The 18,131-nt window shown below is 40.9% G+C and overlaps 1 protein-coding gene across 1 annotated transcript; it reads right to left on the reverse strand.

The window, feature by feature from the left end:
* Positions 1–227: 227 nt before the first annotated feature.
* On the reverse strand, positions 228–15,280 carry LOC144739226 (transient receptor potential cation channel subfamily M member 1-like). Its single transcript, XM_078622195.1, is given in 43 exon segments — positions 228–286; positions 532–693; positions 696–830; positions 833–870; positions 1,137–1,269; positions 1,468–1,516; positions 1,518–1,643; positions 1,645–1,675; positions 1,971–2,107; positions 2,109–2,116; positions 2,194–2,214; positions 2,593–2,767; positions 2,863–2,940; positions 2,942–3,019; positions 3,022–3,066; positions 3,068–3,118; positions 3,209–3,337; positions 3,422–3,436; positions 3,438–3,548; positions 3,645–3,683; positions 3,685–3,764; positions 3,767–3,791; positions 3,876–3,923; positions 3,925–3,963; positions 3,965–4,106; positions 4,191–4,483; positions 4,574–4,603; positions 4,707–4,847; positions 4,937–4,987; positions 5,198–5,278; positions 5,386–5,562; positions 5,741–5,758; positions 5,760–5,842; positions 5,965–6,037; positions 7,586–7,709; positions 7,786–7,960; positions 8,274–8,445; positions 8,519–8,643; positions 8,939–9,152; positions 9,309–9,332; positions 9,334–9,505; positions 9,884–9,960; positions 15,209–15,280. Coding segments are annotated over 43 exon segments (4,056 nt in total).
* Between the last annotated feature and the right edge of the window lie 2,851 nt (positions 15,281–18,131).

Below are 18,131 nucleotides of genomic sequence, written 5' to 3' on the forward strand. Positions count from 1 at the left end.
GCATCCTCATTTCCTTCCAGTGGATTGAAAATGATACTGCTCATTGCCCTCCTCTTAGTTTATCGGGGATGTCTGACTTGGAGTTTCAGTTGGAATATATCGCAAAGACTTTGTTCTCTTCGGAGAGGAGGAGGTTGTTTGTGGCAGTAGGTTGTTTACGGGTTTAGTTGTTTCCTCTGGCTCATCAGGGGGGCTAACAATGATGGTGCTCATGGTTCTCCTCTTGGTCAAATGAGAGGGGGAGTTGGTCCTGTATCTGGATAGATCTCAGTGATTTTGTCCTTTTCTGTGGGGAACAAGGTTTTAGCCGGTTCTTGTCTGTTTGTCTGTCCAGTAGCATTGCGTTGCCTTGTGTCCCCTTGTTGGTTATTGTGTCTTGGCTTGAGGCTGCAGAAACAGACTTTGGTTCACAAGGAGATATGAGTATGTCCACACAAGAACTGGGTCTTGTTCTACTCAGACCACCAATGTCTAAGGTCTGACCCCCCTCTGTGACATTGAGAGCACAGGTACTGGAAGCTTGCCACTGACCCTTCTGTTTCTCACTGACACTTTTAGCAGACTCATCAGTGTCCTTCTGCTTTGCTGCAAATTCCTCCATGTCCATGTGGAAGCGGTAAAGGCTGTAACCGTCAGCGCTGTTAATACTGCCCTGGCGAATCAACGAGGAAGGATCACACACAGAGGAGTTCGTGAGTAGGTTCTGGTCAGTTCCAATCTGTCTACACCTGCAAGCTTTTCTAAAGCGACTGCCATCCGTCCGTGGAGCTCCTCCAGTTGAGCGAGACGCAAGTCCACTGTCTGCAGGGAAGCCTTCATCGTGTTCTCCTCTCATTCACCTCCTCCAAACGCATGAACATGTTCTCAACTCTGTCAAGATCATGAGATGGATAGAGAATGGTGTAAGTACAAGATATACTTTTACTGAGCCTCAGTGGGGAACGGTAGTTGTAGCAGGTAATAGAATAGACTGAAAACTCGAAAAAGAATAAAAAAGAAAATAACTATAGAAATGAAATACGATAGAATACACAGCAAAATTATAGTAATGTACCAACTAGAAGTAGTATGTAGAAGTAACCTTTTCATTTTCATTTAATTTTCATTTTCATTCTGCTCTTGAAATGGGAGCCCACCTCTCCGAGGTAACTTTGATGCGTTCATCACTTGAGGACTGCTGCTCATCCTCCTTTTCTCTGAAATATTCCTCCACACACTGTTCTTCAAACTCATACAGATTTTTGAGCTCCTCAGGATTCAGTTTCAGTTCTTGAAGAAACAAAGCACAACATGACATCAGGGAGTCTATTGAGTTTGTCATCTACTGATGACAAATAATTCGATAATCATTTTAAAGCCACGGAGTGTGAGATAACATGGATATCACATGACACTGCAGATATTATAGCCCAATATATATATCTATTGTTTATCTTGCATATAATAGGATTAGCAAAGGTGACTTACTGAGGCCACGGTCCTTCTCATCTAGTTCCCCCTCTTGTTTCTTCCTGGCACAACCGCCGAAACATCCTGCTGATGAGGATATAGAGGTGGCTGAGGATGATGAGAGGTGGAGGCAAGATGGGGCGGTCATGGAAAGTCATGATCAGCTGATATCGCTGGAATTTCCACACCTGGTTTGGAAATGGACTTGACTTCAAAGAAGGTGTTGCTGTGGGACAGGAAACAAATTGTAACTGTCAGCGTAGATTTATTTAAGCCACATAGTGTATTGAAATCTTCCAGTGGTGCAATGATTTGAAATGTACATTACGTATGTGCGTGTACTGTTTTTTGTATATATATGTTTTTGGTTTTTTTTATTACTCTTTTACAATATGCAGGTTATGCTATGGTCCTGACTCGTTATAATTTCATTTTATACAATACATGCTACAATAACAATCTAACTCTCCAGCTAGACATTTCTCATAAGGTAACAGAGGCATTCTGGGGCATATATTTACTTGAAGACAGCAATGAGCAAGTTGACCAGAAGAATGTTTGCAACAAGAAGGTAACAGGCCATGATAGCAGGTGTCAGCCAGGCGCCAGGGATACAAGGAGGCAATTTCTTCCCGTCCTCATCATATAAATGTTCACCCACAAGGAGCTGCGGGAAAGTCATTCAGAGCTTTAACATAGGTCTTGGTTGATTTAAAAGACATTGTTGTCTTGAGGAATACTCACGGTTGATTTCCATTGCATAAACTTCAGAGAAAAGTGTGGTAAGGCAGAGACACAGAGAGACAATTAAAATCAGTTGAAACTGGATTTCTGTCACTTCTTATCAAGCTGATGTCCATGTAAGCCTGTAACATTCATATTGCTTTTTAATCGATTTTCCAATCACAACATATGATCAATATTTTTGATGGCAGATGATCGTTTAATCGTGGAGATGAAATAACAGCTATTTATGCAAATTATCTCCCAGTGCTTTAAGACTATTGTCCATTTGCTCGTCTGTTTGCCAGTAGAGGGAGACAGAGTATCAACAAGTAGTATAAGTTACAGAGACAAATATCTAACTCCTGATCATCTGCCCAGAATCAGGAAACAGCATCTTACTATGAATTCTAGTCTTACGGTCTATCGAGTCCGCAAAAACCTCCCCATAGATCATCCAGTAGGGCATGTAGAAAATGTTTCTAGCCAGGCGCCAGGTTGGCTCCTCATCAGGGTGAAGGATGGCTTGGCGTGCCACCCCAAAGCTCATTAGCACCACAAGCATGATCACCACAAAGTACATCATGTCTATCATCTAAGAAAAAAAAGGGTGGGGACAAAACAAAAATTCATTTATGCTGAATTCTTCTCATTTTGGTAATGGTATTTCTTCCTCATATGATTTCTTACCATCTTCCCTATCATCATCACGTAGGGCCCCAGGTATTTGTTGACTCCAAAGATGTCCAAAACACGGATGTACCAGAAAAATAATGTCAATACAGTAGATGACCCTCCCATAGCCCATGTAAGGCTCGTGCTGCAGCCGAAGCATGAGCCCCAAGGAGGGAAAGTGGAAATAGCAACCAGATCTGTGATGTTCCAGTACTCTTCCCAGCCACACACTTATCTTCTGTTTCAGTTTCCCTGGCTCCGACATCAGAATCTGACAGATTGACAGGTCATACAGAGTCCAGTGAAACCCTCAACTGTGTCAGTCTGACTTTATCAAAAAGGGCCATAATGTGGTTTTTACCTGTCTCACTTTTTCGGTGCCAAGGGTAAGAATATATGCAATTACGGTCCACTCTTGTATAGATGGCCATCGCTCCATTTTCACCAGGATTATGTAATTGTACAACATTAGATAGCCCAGATAGCAAATCTGTTATAGCATAAATGCAAATAAGGCATTCAAACAGAAGTTTTACACATTTGGCATTATTGTTATAACGGAAGAAAAACATACAGTGTTGAACCAAAAATTTGGTAAAAGGTGCATCATAGAACTCAAAGAACCGTTTGCCAATGGGGATTTTGCGCACATTGGTGTTACCCTCCTCTTCATCCCCTTTGCGGGAAGTTGCATCAGCAGGCTCCTAAACCATAACAACAAATTACTTCAACTGACAGACAAGTACTGATTGTAATTGTCTCATAGAATGTGTGGGAACAACTCATCTAAGATCAACAAGAATTAAGACCTTGCTGGATTTTGTGTCATCGTCTTTTTTCTCTTCCCTCCTCCTTCCCGCCTCCAGGCACATGGTAGGACGCATCATCTCCAAGACGGAAATCCAACAGCAGAATCAGGGAGGAAAAATAATACCCAATATAACCTAGGTGAGGAGATGGTCACATGTTAGAATTTGCAGTGGATTTGTACTACGTATTCCAAAAATCAAAACTGGCAGCATGTCCACCTTGAGGCCAGGGTTTTTGCCAATGCGTAAGCAACCCATCCACATGTCCTGTGAGCAACATCTGGCTGCAGGTGTGGGCAATGAAGTCCCCTTTGCTTTGCAGCCACAGCAAGTTTCAGACAGGTGGAGTTACTCCAGTTCACCAGTTCGTATGTCAGGAGTTTCATGGCCACCTGCTCATCATGCTTGTATGACTGGTCCAACAACTCGTAGGCCAGCTGACCGAATTCTCTATGTAGGAAGAAAATAAAGATCATTTGTGTGATGATACAGTCTGATGCTATGTAACACCAATTTAAACTTCAAATCACTTACTTAGAGTTGTTCTCCAGGTCTTGGGAGATGTCATCCACGAGTTCACTCTCAGAGCACTCATGGGCCATTGCCTTAAATAATTTACAGGCCACCAATGCCTTTGCCATAGCTTCTTCTCCACGTTGCCATAGGAATAGAGACATTTTCTGGCGCTTCATTAGCACTGCCCACAGCATCAGCTCATGGAAGGGATACTTGAATCGACAGACCTCAGGGTCATCCACATCAATTTCCACCTCTTCTTCCTTTTTCTTTTTTGGCTTTTTCTTGCCTTTTGCTCTAGGTTCATCATCCTATCAAAGAACAAAATAACATCTCAGATGATTGTGCTGTGTTGGTTTGATTGATTCTTTGACACTGGTGTTGTGAGAAGATGGCCCCACCTCCATTCCTAGAAGCTTTAGAGCTTTGGGCTGAAAATAGAAGACAAAAGATGGTAATTATCAACAAATAAATAAACGCATTATTTTAAGTGATTGACACAATTTTCATTTATTTTCTTCCACTCATGCATACCCTTTTTAGCCCATACAAATTATTGTAGAGATTGCGAAAAGCTTTCCTGGTGTAATTGCTCCTGTAAGCTCCACCCATGAGGTATTCCAGCACCAGACCAATATCAATTAGAGTTATCTGATAATCTGGAGGAAGGTTTCCCTGTATTCATACAAAAAGTGCATTAATTATGGTGAAATACATCAAAAAAACACCTATTTAGCTTGCATGCATCTAAAACATTACTTTACCTTCTTTACATCTCGAACCACAGCATGTAGTGTGTTAGCAGGACCAAGTTTCTGGATGGATAAAAAAGGTCACGTTAGAAAGTCATACACTGTCCATACAAAAGTTTGGACAGTGTATACACACCATCTCATTCAACTATATATGTGTGTGTGTGTGTGTAGAGAGAGAGAGAGAGATTTCTGCCGCTGTCATGTGTCCCGCCCCACCGTGTTGTATAACTCCTCCAGTCTGGGAATCGTGAGGAAATGGTGAATATTGACCCCATTCTCCAGAAGCAGTTTGACAAAGTCTACTCTGTCCAGAACCAGAGCATCCATCATGGCCTGTTCCAAAGAGTTCACCTAACATATGGTAATCAACAACAATGAGTAGATTTCATTATATTCTCTCAAAAACATTTCAATACAAAGCATTAATTGTTGTAGTAGCTGCAAACTTTCCATCCTACCCAACGAATCAACTCCAGCTTCCTTGGATCTGTTTCCTCTGGAGGTTCCGGTTTTGCCTTTCCTTTTCCCTTCCCTTTCTTTCCTCTGTTTTTGTTGCGTGGCGCACTGGCCGGACTTTTCAGCTTCTCTTGGGTTGGAGCTACATGGGTTGTAGTGTTGGCAATGGCACCAGCAGGCTGACCAAAAAGAGGAATAAATCTGTCTCCATCTTTGCGTAAACACCAGTGATGTCAGCTTCTCTGCTGTCATCATCATATTGTGCACCCAAGATTAAACACATCTGTATACTCTTCTCCCAAATGTAAACGCCAACATTAGTTAATATACAAGGGAACAAACACTGACACCACTCACCGGTAAATTGTGTCCGTAAAACAAAGATGTGATTCCGAGCAATGTCCACTCTGTTCCAGGCCAGAGCCAAACTTAGCTGATCAGCTGCTGAAGCATTGGTGCCTGATGTGACACAAACAAGCAAGATGTAACACACAGGAAGAAACATCCAGCTGTGAGATCTACATCAGTGTATGTATTAACAATGCTACATTTTGACAGGTCATTGAAATGCCGTTAGATACCTTTTAACAAGGCGGTAAGAATGGCCATTTCAATATCCGTTTGACCTTCTGAACCCATTCGAAAAACAGTGATCTATGTGCAAGAAAGAAAAAAAGAGAAGAGTGAGGATGTGAGGCTGGCAGATAACCAGTAATTGGTGAATGATATAAGTTACATCTCATAGTGGTCAGCCTCTCAACTCTAAAGAACTTCAAGGACCTCTCACCACGGCCATCTTGTTGACCCACACAAGCACAAATAGTATAATTTCCGTGTCAGACGTGTGACAGTACTTGCCTTGTTGACTATACAAATTACATTATGCTGGTCTATCACATGTGCAGCCATGGTAAATGGGATAAGTTCAGTATGAATACATGGAATAGTGCCAGAGATTCCCAAGCCCACCTCGGGGTGTGTTGATAATAAGTAGTCAGCATATGAAGACTGAGATCTTGTGTTCCACTTCCTGGCTTTGGTAGAGTAACTGTGTGTTTGCAAATGGGGAGGCTTCTTCATTGTAGTTTTGTTTTTACGAAGCTGAATTCACCACATCGTTTTCCCACTGCACTGCATTTTAGCCCTCGAAAAGTGTATTTTTATTTGTTTAACCCAGCTGCTCTCATGGAATACACTTAGGATGAGAGGATTATGTGCAGGCACACACGTTGACAACCCTTTCACCTGTTGGCTGTGGCACTTTAGATTAATAGTAGGCAACAGTGTGAGCTCTTTATATGCAACCACAGGGCCAAAGAACTTGGCAGTTCTGTCACATTGTCTCGGGTCAGGAATCAGGGAAATGGTACATTGGAGGAAAGCCGATAATGATATGATCTTCAAAAAAGCAGTTTAAGTTGCTTATCTAAGTATGTTGGGGCATTACACAGTCTAATACATCAGGGATAGAGGATGCAGGGTCTCTGGTGATATGATAGCACTCTGGGGACTGGGAAAAAAAGCCTGGGGAGTGGTGAGAGAGGAACCTGGCTGAGGATTAGGGGGGCTAGATCCTCTTCTCCATCTGTGTGGTGCACGCTTACTATGAATGGTTGAAGTAAGAGCCTTTGCTAAGCAGGTGGTAGTGTGCACTGATCTTTCCCACCCAAATGTATGGCGTCTGCAGATTATATGCACTGAGTATTACAAAGTACTAATCACATCACTTCCTCCTATACAAAAATCTGTACAAACAGTGTCACTGTATTTATCAAGGTCTCAGAGAAACACTCTGAAATCTGGGATTACATTCTACGATGTGAGACTCTTACTCCAACACGTGTGTCTCTTCGTATTGCAGCGACCTGTATTATTTGCATGGAAATAAACCGTTTAACACTGCAGACCCACCGCTTTAACAGCAGCTTTGCAGTGAATGTAAAGCTGCGAATGACCCCATTTACATGACATGCCACACATGACCACAAGGAGAAATAACAAGCAGGTTGAGGGGATTACGTTTATTCAATATGTTAATGGAAAAAACACATATTAGTGAAGTGGATGAATGAGGATGGAGGCGGAAGGTTTCATAGGTCAAGAATATTTATTGACTGAAACATAATTTTCAAATACAAGACATCTGTGAAACACGCAACACCTATTGTTTCTCTGCTTGATGAGGATTATTCCTTTACTCACCAGTTCCCTTCTTTTCATGCACTCCATAACCATGAGTAGGATTTGCTGTGACTGACTCTTGGTGTAATTGAAAGTTTTCTGAATCGTCACCAAAAGCTGATCTCTCACGTCATCATTAACCAGCCTGAAAGAGATGTAAACAATTCAACCTTACATGGAATGAATAAAAACAGCTCAAGAGTTAAAGTCTAAAATCTTACCCTCCGTCCTCAGAAAACTTGTGTGCGAAGGAAATGATATCGGACGCACGCCCACTGCCATCACACACCACCACAGGGATTGGTGGCTCATCTCTCAGACTCTCCAGAGCGATGGATATAACGTTTGGGCCTCCTTCCACAATGAGACACACCAGAGGGACCCCTTGGCCCAGACCTGGAATGCAAAGTAAAACTAATCAGCCCCTCCTTTCATCCATTCTTTAATAATGATAAAACAAAACATGTTGATGCGGGACATGTTGATGTGATGAATAGATAAACCCAGTAGAGGAAGGGGGGTGATGTCAGTGGTGACAGCTGAGCATCCCTTTGCTGTCCCTGCCTTATCCAAATTCCAGGCATAGGATGACAAAGGGAAGCCCACAGGTCACAGAGGAGCTTGCTAGCCACCAACATGACTGGCTGAGACTCACACAATGAGGACAATGAAGAACGCCTCTTGTTCCATCTGGGCCAGTGTGACTTACGAGTGTTGATCTTCTGCAGTGAGATGTGCTTCTCCAGCAGCCGACGAAGTTTGACCTCAGAGCCGTACTTCCCACAGGTGCCATTGTCAGTCAGAATGAAGTGGGAGTGACTGTTGTTGAGCACCGCCAGCTTGCTCAGTGGGTTGGCCATCGTTTGATAGGGTTTGGTTACCTGTAAGGGAGGTGAAATTAGCTTGAAATGTTCTCAAAAGTACTATCAGTAAAAGGGATACAACTGCTCTCACATCTTTTCCAATGAGATCCTCTTTGTTTTCCAGGATTCCCCAAGGCGCAATTCCTATTGCGCACACTTTCCCTCGTGACTTAGACGAATGGTCCTTTAAGGCATCTCCGACATGACGGATCACCCCTAGTTTGTTGAGAAAAAAAAAAATAGCAATAATGACTCATTTATCTGTGGAGAATATCATTGGACACACTGTGTTGTTTGCATGCAAAACTCACACAGATTGTCATTTGTGATTAATTTTCCCACAAAAGCTGTAATTATAGTTCTTAAATCTGTGACAATGGGCGAGTTGAATAACCCCCAGGAAATTGCGGACTCGGTATTATGTAATGACAACTGAGAGAAAAGGTAATCTTCCAATGTCACAAACTGCTATTTGTTAAGTGAGCATTATCCTTGGCTTCCTGCGTCCTACCAGTGTTGACTCCCCCCGTGAAGATCCAAGCACCAGTGGTGACGGCAGCTTTAATCAGGCCTTTTCCAAACACTTGCTTGAGTTTTGGCTGGAGGTCGAAGTTCTGCAGACCTCCGTGTACAGAGATGAGCAAGGTTGGCAGCTCCAACTGCCAATCCTTCACCATCAAATGCAACAGGTTCTCAGGCTTTGTGTCATAGGAAACACGAATGTACTATAAAATAAAATAAGATGGGATGGGTTAGTCATCTTATATGTGGTTTTATCTGTATCAACGTATTGAGAAGTTGTTTACAGTCCTATCTGCTCTTGGGCTTTTGAAACACACATCAACTACTTGAACTGACCCAGTGCCGCAGCTGAAACTCACCATGGCCTTGTTGATGAACCCCCCCACCCTGGAACTCGATTACGCCAAATGCATCTGTTGGGTAAGTCCTGGTGTGCTTGATCACACTCCATTTATCCTTCAGGGTGTCGATCTGCACTAATTGGTGTGTTTCCTCTATTGAGTTGGCACCTGGAGGGATGGCCACGTGCTGTGTGGTCAGCTGACCGCAGGCGCACCTAGATAGATCACAGTCAACATGTCAGTCTGATATGTTCCGTGTGGCTGATTATTTGCAGAAACTTGTGACACAATTAGTGTCATTAAGAAAACATGATGTGTACTTCATAATACTGCTGTTTTTGCCTGTCCAGAGGGTGTCTTTTTCTAAAATCACAGGGTGCTGTGAACTATGTGCCTGAACAAGCAAAAGGCTGCGATCTGTAGTTGTAGGTGTCATGAATAGAGAAATCTGCATTCAGTCAACAGCTAAATGCCTTTCTGAAATTATGATCCTGTGACTTGAGTTACAAACGTAATACTGACTAAAAGTGCTTTACATCAGTGTTAAAAGCACATATTTAATACATAATTTTAAATATTTGAGAAATAATTACCTGGTTGTGTCCTTGCTTGGAAAGATGTGAATACATTCTCTTTTCAGAAAGGTCCTCTCAATCCAAGCTCTCTGCGCCTGACAAACAGAACATTGGAAAAAAAAAAATCATTTTCGTTACAGAGAGTGACCATCCTTGCAGATGTCTAAAAATAGCTTTCAAACATCCGAACATTCCCTCCAGAGTTGAGATACGCTCCATCACTGACCTCAAACAGATTACTGGCAGGAGAAATACAGTTTAGAAAAGGATCAGATTAGATTTGACATTGGGTAACAGCCGTGTGTGAACATGTATCATCTTCTTAATTTGGTAAACAGCAGGCAAGAAGCATCACACACGCCGTCTGCGACACATTTTTTTCAGCTCTGGGTCTGAACACTGTCTGATCTTTTTCCAGGGCTGAGCAAAAATAACTGGCGTTCAAAGTTTCTCTGAAAGCCATTGTTAACAGTTCAGCACAATTAAAACTCAAGCAATGAAAGCAAACCTTTCCAGGAAAACGCTGGCATTAGACGAAAACATGTTGTTGTTGTATTTTTACCAGCTCCATTATCATAAAATGTACTTACAGAATCTGTTGTTTGCTTAGAAACATATTAGTATAACTCTTTGTCTTTTTTTCCACAGTCTGTCTACAAACTATAGATATATATATATCTTAATATAAACTAATTTGCTACAGTTCTTGCTTTATATGTACAGTATACGTAAAAAATATATCATGTCATTATTTGCAAGTATTACAACTGTGTATCTCCAAAAAAAGATCATACAATTTGTCACCCCAGCAGATTTCCATCTCTTAGGCTTATAATGGATCACCAATCAAGCAGAACTCAGACTGCATTCACCACATCATACATTCACATGCTTCTTTCACCACTTGCACACAGCTCTTAATTTGTCATACAATGAATTAGTAATAAAAGAAAATGCTGTTCAAGTTAAATCTAGACACACTTACACACAGTCCAAGTCGCAGTGTCCCGTTCTATGCTGCCGTACAAGTCTATATAAAGAAAAAGTCTACACTCGGCTGCTTCTCTACCAGAGCTTCTTCCTCTTGCTGCTCGCCCAGTCAAGTGGTCTCATTGAATCCCACAGGACATGACACTTCTTCACTTTATGAGGGCCTGTTAATATGATGAGCATGTGAGCAGGGTCTTTGTTCGCCTCAGTCCCATGACTTCAGTTCAAGGTAATCCTTTTGGGAGTCCCATGACCCCTTCTCCATGCCCACGGGGTATTTTCACCCTTCGCTTCAACACGGCACAATAAATCTACTTTGATAACTGGCCCCTAATCTCCCAATTTGTTGAAACTCTTTTCTTTTGTTCACCTCACAGTGTGGAAGATCTTAGCTTGTGCTCGAAGACGGAGAGGAGTGATCAACTTAAGAGCGCCAAAGTGTTGTTCAGGGACTCCCTAACTTTTCATTTGAAACTCTTCTCCCCCCCAACTACTTTGATTTCAACCTAATTTGCATAATTGAAAGAATTGGATGCAGGCATTCTTTTGCAGGCGCCTTGTTAAGACATGGACTGCTCTCCAGTTGGGGGCAAGATCAGTCAATGCTAATTGCGCTTAATCTCTTTCCACAATTTTCCACAATGTTTTTGTTGAGGGGAAGGATAACTAAGAGCTTTATATATGTTTCCTAATCTTGATCGGTCATATTTTGCATATTGTTTGTTGTTCATCATTAGTAATATAGTAGTAGTAGTAGTAGTAGTATATTAACAAAATGTTAAATAACCTGCTGATACTTAGTAAGACTGATGGAAAATTTGAAACAAAGGCAATGAATAAAATGAATTGTAATAGAGTTAATAAGGGCATTCAGTTTCTAACCAGAAGGCTTTAGCTGAGCTGGAGGATGGAGTTAAGAGGCGCAAAGTCATGTGCAACATGTGAAATGGTTGGACAAACACTTCTTTTATGGCTGAAGTGAAATGTTCATGTCTGGTTACAGTGAGAAAAAACAGAGAAGTCGGTGGCTGATGACTAAAAAAAGACAGACACACCTAACGACTTATGAAATCCCCCTTTTCTCCTGTTTTAGTTAGAATGTGCGTGGGCTGTTGTGATTATTTGACGAAAACAAAGCATATTAGCAGAGAAGTTTGGCTGTGATGACTGTGGGGTTTTTTTTCAGCTAACTTAAACTCATTAACCACAGCAATTAAAACCAAAATCCAGTCAGCAACCAGCTGCCTCGTTAGAGCTGTCTTTCAGCTCACAGAACAAAAACCTTAAAGAATTAGATAATGCAGGATCCGATTGTGTCACACCAAGCAAATTAGAAAGACTTAAGACAAGCCTCAGCACAATAAACAACATTCATTCCGACGCGTACCATTTCAAGACCATGGTCAACCAATACAAAGAACAATTGTGGGTGATGGTAGCAACAGTAACTGGTTTTCTGAGAACAAATACAAGTATCCGGGGCACTTATGACCTCTACTTTGTATTAGCTGTACTTCTGTAACAATACCTTTTCTCTCTTTCTGACAACATTCTTCTGGTTCTGTGTGCTACATTTATAATTGACAGGAGGAAATACTGTGGCTGCAGCATTATAGTCATTGGAGATACACACAGCTGTCACATCCTACATACCATACATGCCTTTTTTGTGTTGGAATCACATGGGCCAAGTCTTCTGACCCTCAGCTTAGTGAGCAAAGAGCACGGCAAATTTGGTCCATCGCAACCACAATTACATGGTATGATGACCACTGACCTGATGCGTAGTTTTAAATCTGTTTCAGTTCTTGACAGATCAATGAATATGAATAAAAATGACATTTATCCTGAATATTCAGAATATTGCAGATTCATACAAGAGAGGTCACATCAGCATGATTGAAACTGACCACGGAGGATAAAAGTAAGTAATTGCTGATTGCTAAGTGCACATCACAAGCCAGTTTGGAAACATTAAAAATATTGTGCACCAAATCAAATGCTGCCTCTTTCACTTAAGATATCTGAGTGAATCATTTGCTGGCAGTTGATACAAATTTGCATTAACTGTGAAGCTTACCCGTTTGCAGTCAGCCCTTTTTTTTTTGTAAATGCACTCATTGTCTTACCAGGTCTGAAAATCCAGTTAGCCATCACGAGTCCAACATGTCACTGATTATCCCCAAGAGCTGAGAAAGTCATAAGACATGTTTTAAGACTGCTGTTTTCACCTCGAAGGAAACTCACATTGAAAAACGGATAAGTACAACGCTGAGTCGGAGAATACAAATGAAGCCTAAACTTGTTTTGTACAGAATAAAGGCTTTTTACTGCAGTGGAAACAAATGTGTTACCTTTCAACTGTACCTTGTCGATAGCAATGCTATAGGTGACATAAGTGTATTTCTCAATAAAAGAGGTAAAGGCTCAGTGAAAGCAGCCTCTTGGGTAAATAGTGTTACTTGGACAGTGGACATCACGGAGACTGAAAATCACGTGGCGATTGCTCTACAGACTAAAAAAAAAAAGATCACTGGATTAAGCAAAACATTTAATCTCACCACACAATGCCTACTATTGATGTATAAAAACCCATCACACTAAACATGTCTGATTAATGCTGCTGTCATATGAGTTGACATCAGTCACGTCTGATTAATGCTGCTGTCATATGAGTTGACATCAGTCCACACCAACCACATTTCAAACAGTTTCCCACATTACACAAGACAGATATTTATTTCAATTCCTTTTTTTTATATAGACTCAATGTATATTTTCTGAGAATTCACTCTTTGTGGTTTAGTTGGTGATTGCACATTAACATGCATAACAGAGGGAGGATGGACAACACTAAAATCCCTACTGGTTTATCCTAGACTGAGCTCTAAATGGCGGGGGTCCCAGATTAAAAGGGCGCATAAACACATTATTTGACCCCACTTAGACAAATACAGATAGGTGCCTAATAGAAAGAACAACACTTCACATTACTTTACAGTAAGTACCTGGAACTCCATTGGGAAGAGCAACACCATAATACCTTAGACCACTGACTATCAGTCCAAACTTTCCCGAGGGTGAAATTGCTTGCGATCTGGTGACCATGCGGACGGTAGCATATGATTCACATCACCGTCACGCTCATCAAACCATTCCGTGACCCCTCTGTATGTGGATTCTCTCCACACACCAACCCTCGACACTTCATCTCTTTCAAAAGTAGCAATAAACAGTAAAAGGAGAAGAAGCAACCATCATAGATTATTGCCAAGAAGAACACTTAGATCAACTGCTGCTGACTTCTTGGAGGTTTTCAGCAGCAATGTCAGCTGGCTAAGAGATGGATAAAAATGTACCTCTTCAATTTAGCAACGCTTCATTTGGAGTGTTTGTCCTTCAGTAGGGCACAGTTTTTTTCATTTTAGTTTCCATGTTGTGTTTTTTCATTGAATAACTTTCTTCGTCTTGTTGATAGAATAAATTGGGGTTTATTTAGTTACACTAATTGTGACAATGTATTCCTGCTCATTCTCTACTATATTCACATAAAGAATTATTCCCATTACGCTACACTGACATGTCTTCACAGAGTGCACACTTAATTGTATGGGGTTATTAGACATAGTAATAACATGTAATGTATGAAAATGGTGCATCTTGCATTCAGTAACAGGTCAGCAGGAGTGTTAATCACATGAAAGCAGACTTTAGAAATCTATAAAAGTACTTAATCTTTCATGGCTGGGTTGTCTACACCGGGCTATTATGAAGGATTATACTGCAGCTCTGAAGCAGGCAGCTCTTTGGGGCAGCTTCACACAGTATGTTTGCAGGGTGGTAGTACAGGCCATGTGAACTCCACCAAATATTCAGTCCACAGTCCTGGAAGGAGAATGTCTCTATCATGGGGGCTACAAGGGCTTACATGATTGGTCAAGACCTAATATGTTCTTCTATTGCATTGTTGCATTTGACAGGAAACTAATTTGGTTTCTGGGTGTAAGATGTAAGAAGCAAAATGTCAACAAAGTGCAGTTGTCAGTCATTATGACTACGATACACTACAATGAGATAATTGTTGTGAATTGACACTACTATATATATGCCATATCTATGAAATTTCTCATGGAAATTTCATGTCTGTCTGTCTAATCAAATCTGACTTGACTTACTTGACTCACGAGTATGAATTCTACAGTACACTTACTGTATGTACAGCCGCAAAGCAGTTAGAATATCACGAAGCCATTTGTTATTCTCAGAATAAAGTTCACACCCAAGATAGCGAAGATATTATAATATATATTATCACCTGTTGAGTGTGATATTTATGAACAGATTTCATCTTACCTTCTGTGAGCCAGATGTGCTGCGTTTGAGGGAGGAGCGTTTAAAAGTGCCACTGGGGCCCTTCGGGTCCATGTTGAGGACTTCAGAGTATGCTCCTCAGAATCAAGTTGGACTGATTCAGGAAAGGATCCTCAGAGAGCATCAAAAGGTCGTTTTTCATCAGTAAAACCAAAGCACAAAGCTTTGAGACCTTCTACCAAACCGATGCAAGACCATGACAACAGCCACCACAAGCACACTTTAGAAAAGTTGGCCGAATAAAACGTTTCAGCCCCTCGCTCTCCTTGCTCGGCTTACTACCGACTGACAAGACAGACATCCCAACCAGGGATATAAATCACTCGATGACATACTTGACACATACACCCTTTTCCTCTGCTGGGCATCCCATAATCAGGCTTAATGCAGCCAGCTCTTAGGAAGCCTCAGAGTCTAATGGATAGAGATTTATTAAATGGTTATTGAAGGTAAATCTACTCTGGCACATCACAACCCCCAAAAAAAGCTTAGAGAGAGATGTTGGAGCTGTGAAGCTGAAGTTTGCCAGCAGAAAGTCGTCCTGCTAAATGAGGATGAGGATGTCTGAAAGGGAAGACATGGTCATTCGATCAGCAAACAGAAGAGTTTGCTTTGGGACCGTAAAACAAAGAGTGTGATGACACAAGAGATTCAAAAACTAATGTATATTGTTTACTTGTACCTTCCTGACTTGAGCCAGTCTGTGAACCAGGCTGTGATCGTTTTTAAGTATGATAAAACATCAGAATGTAATGAGTTTTAGAGCAGTGACATACTGTATTAGTATTGTGAAGACTTTGTCTTGTCACATAATCCAATGTTAATGGAAAGTTAAAGTATCAAGTGTATGTGATAAGAGAAAATGTATGAATGACTTGTACTTGGAGCGGATTTCGGTAGATTCATACTCTCTGAAAACTCGTATGCAATGTCATAAGGAATTTCTGCCTAATTGTTTTCATTTCCTCAACCTGTGAATCAAGTTGGAATCAAATGCTGCTACAAATATTATTAACAGCAACAATTTTTTCCAATCCAGGTTTCACCATATGACCTTCTTGAATGTTCCCAGTGAACATTCAGGTCTTGTGAAGTTTGAGGGAGTCATGTGATGTACAACATTTATGCAAAAGTGCTTTGTAAGTAAGTAGAGTGTTGTTCTCACCGCCAGCGATTGCTGTCCTACTTTTTCATATGACATATGACTTGTCCTGAACAGAGCTCCGAGCAACGTTTCATCAGAGAACAGTATCAGTTTTCTTTTCCTACAGTTTATGATTAGAGATACTCTCAGTTAACATACTGATTCTTCAATTGAAGATTCATACAACTGGACTCAGTGAGCAGACCGGTGACATGACTTTACATCAAATCTGATGTGAAAAAGAGTGAAGATTCCTGATTTATCAGGAGAAATTGATGGTACCAAATGCCCTCAATCATGAAAAAAAATGGTAATTTCATTTGTAACATTAATGCTGCTCTTACATCCTGATTAATTCATTCCTGGCGCTTCCTCTTCAAATAGCTGAACTGATTTCAAATGTTATGTGCACAATTTAAAATGAAGCTGTTATTATATCACGTCTATTGCAAGATCAATTTCTGTGGTTGTAGTTGAAGCAAGTTTAGTTCTTCATTTGAAGAATATTAGCCTTTTCAGTCCAGACTCAACTGAGCAAAAAACAGAGGTTTAGCTGCAGCTACAGATGTCTAGTGTCCAATGTGATATTGTTTTATTGTATTTAGTTCAAAGGCTGTTCTTCATTTGTATTTGTTCAGCACGATACTCTTTGACAGAAACGCTTCAGAAAAGACAGAATTAATTCATAATGATCCTGCTACTCCCTCTACTGGTCCCTAAATGGTCCCAGCTTTAGATAGTGCTCCTGTTAACCAGACTGACCTTGCCAATATTATTAATATTTCATGAAAATACAATTCCATCATGAAAAAAATAAGTGAAAAAATCCAATACAACATGTAGATTGCCAGCCATTGAAGCTATGTAAACCTAATGGTATATCTTTTGTATCATTATTATTCATACTTCCCACAACGTCAGAAGACCCAGCGGAACATTCCTGCAAATAAAACTCCAGCATAGCCTAATGATGATCCTACGTAGCTACACTCACTATACAGGTATTAAATTGAGCAGTAACATACAACTATACCTTCTGCGGAGATTGACAATCATGAAAAGGATTCTTCCAGTCGTCATCTAAAATTTGAGTGGAGAAAAAAAAAGGAGGATTTTCCTTTTTGTCTTGTCTATTCCGGCCATCTGCATTTGTATCGTCTGCCTCTAAGATTGGCTAATGCCTAATTTCTTGTAGTAAGCAAGCACAAAAGAGCTTTATCATCTGTTGGTGGCTTTGCATTTGTGAGTGCGGAGATTATTTCTTCCCTGAAGACGGCAGAGCAGGTGGCTATGGCTGAGGGATAGAGCACGTTGTCCAGTTATTAAAAGATTCATGGTTCGACTCCTATCGCCCTGGAGTCTGTGTTGTCATTGAAGTGTCATTGAATGTGACCTGAACTGGAATTTAACTGTAATTGACTATTTTCTAATATACCTGACCTTTAAAAGATCCCACGCATGGGATTCAAACCTACGGCTGTGAGGACCGCTTGTTCGAGCTATCCCCCAGCTGGACCACATGTGGCCGGTATGAATTTTAGCACTGAACCACAAAATAAAATAAAATCTTTACAAGCACTTATCTAACAAGATTCCCTTTTTATGTATATGTAGGTGTGTGTGTGTGTGTGTGTGTGTGTGTGTGTGTGTGTGTGTGTGTGTGTGTGTGTGTGTGTGTGTGTGTGTACACACATACATACATATATATACTGTATAGAGGGTGAAACCTTAGCGACTGAATAGACAACAGAATATTTTGTG

Source organism: Lampetra planeri, unplaced genomic scaffold (genome assembly GCF_965212315.1).
Source record: "Lampetra planeri unplaced genomic scaffold, kcLamPlan1.2.h2 scaffold_1372, whole genome shotgun sequence".
Lineage (NCBI taxonomy): Eukaryota > Metazoa > Chordata > Hyperoartia > Petromyzontiformes > Petromyzontidae > Lampetra > Lampetra planeri.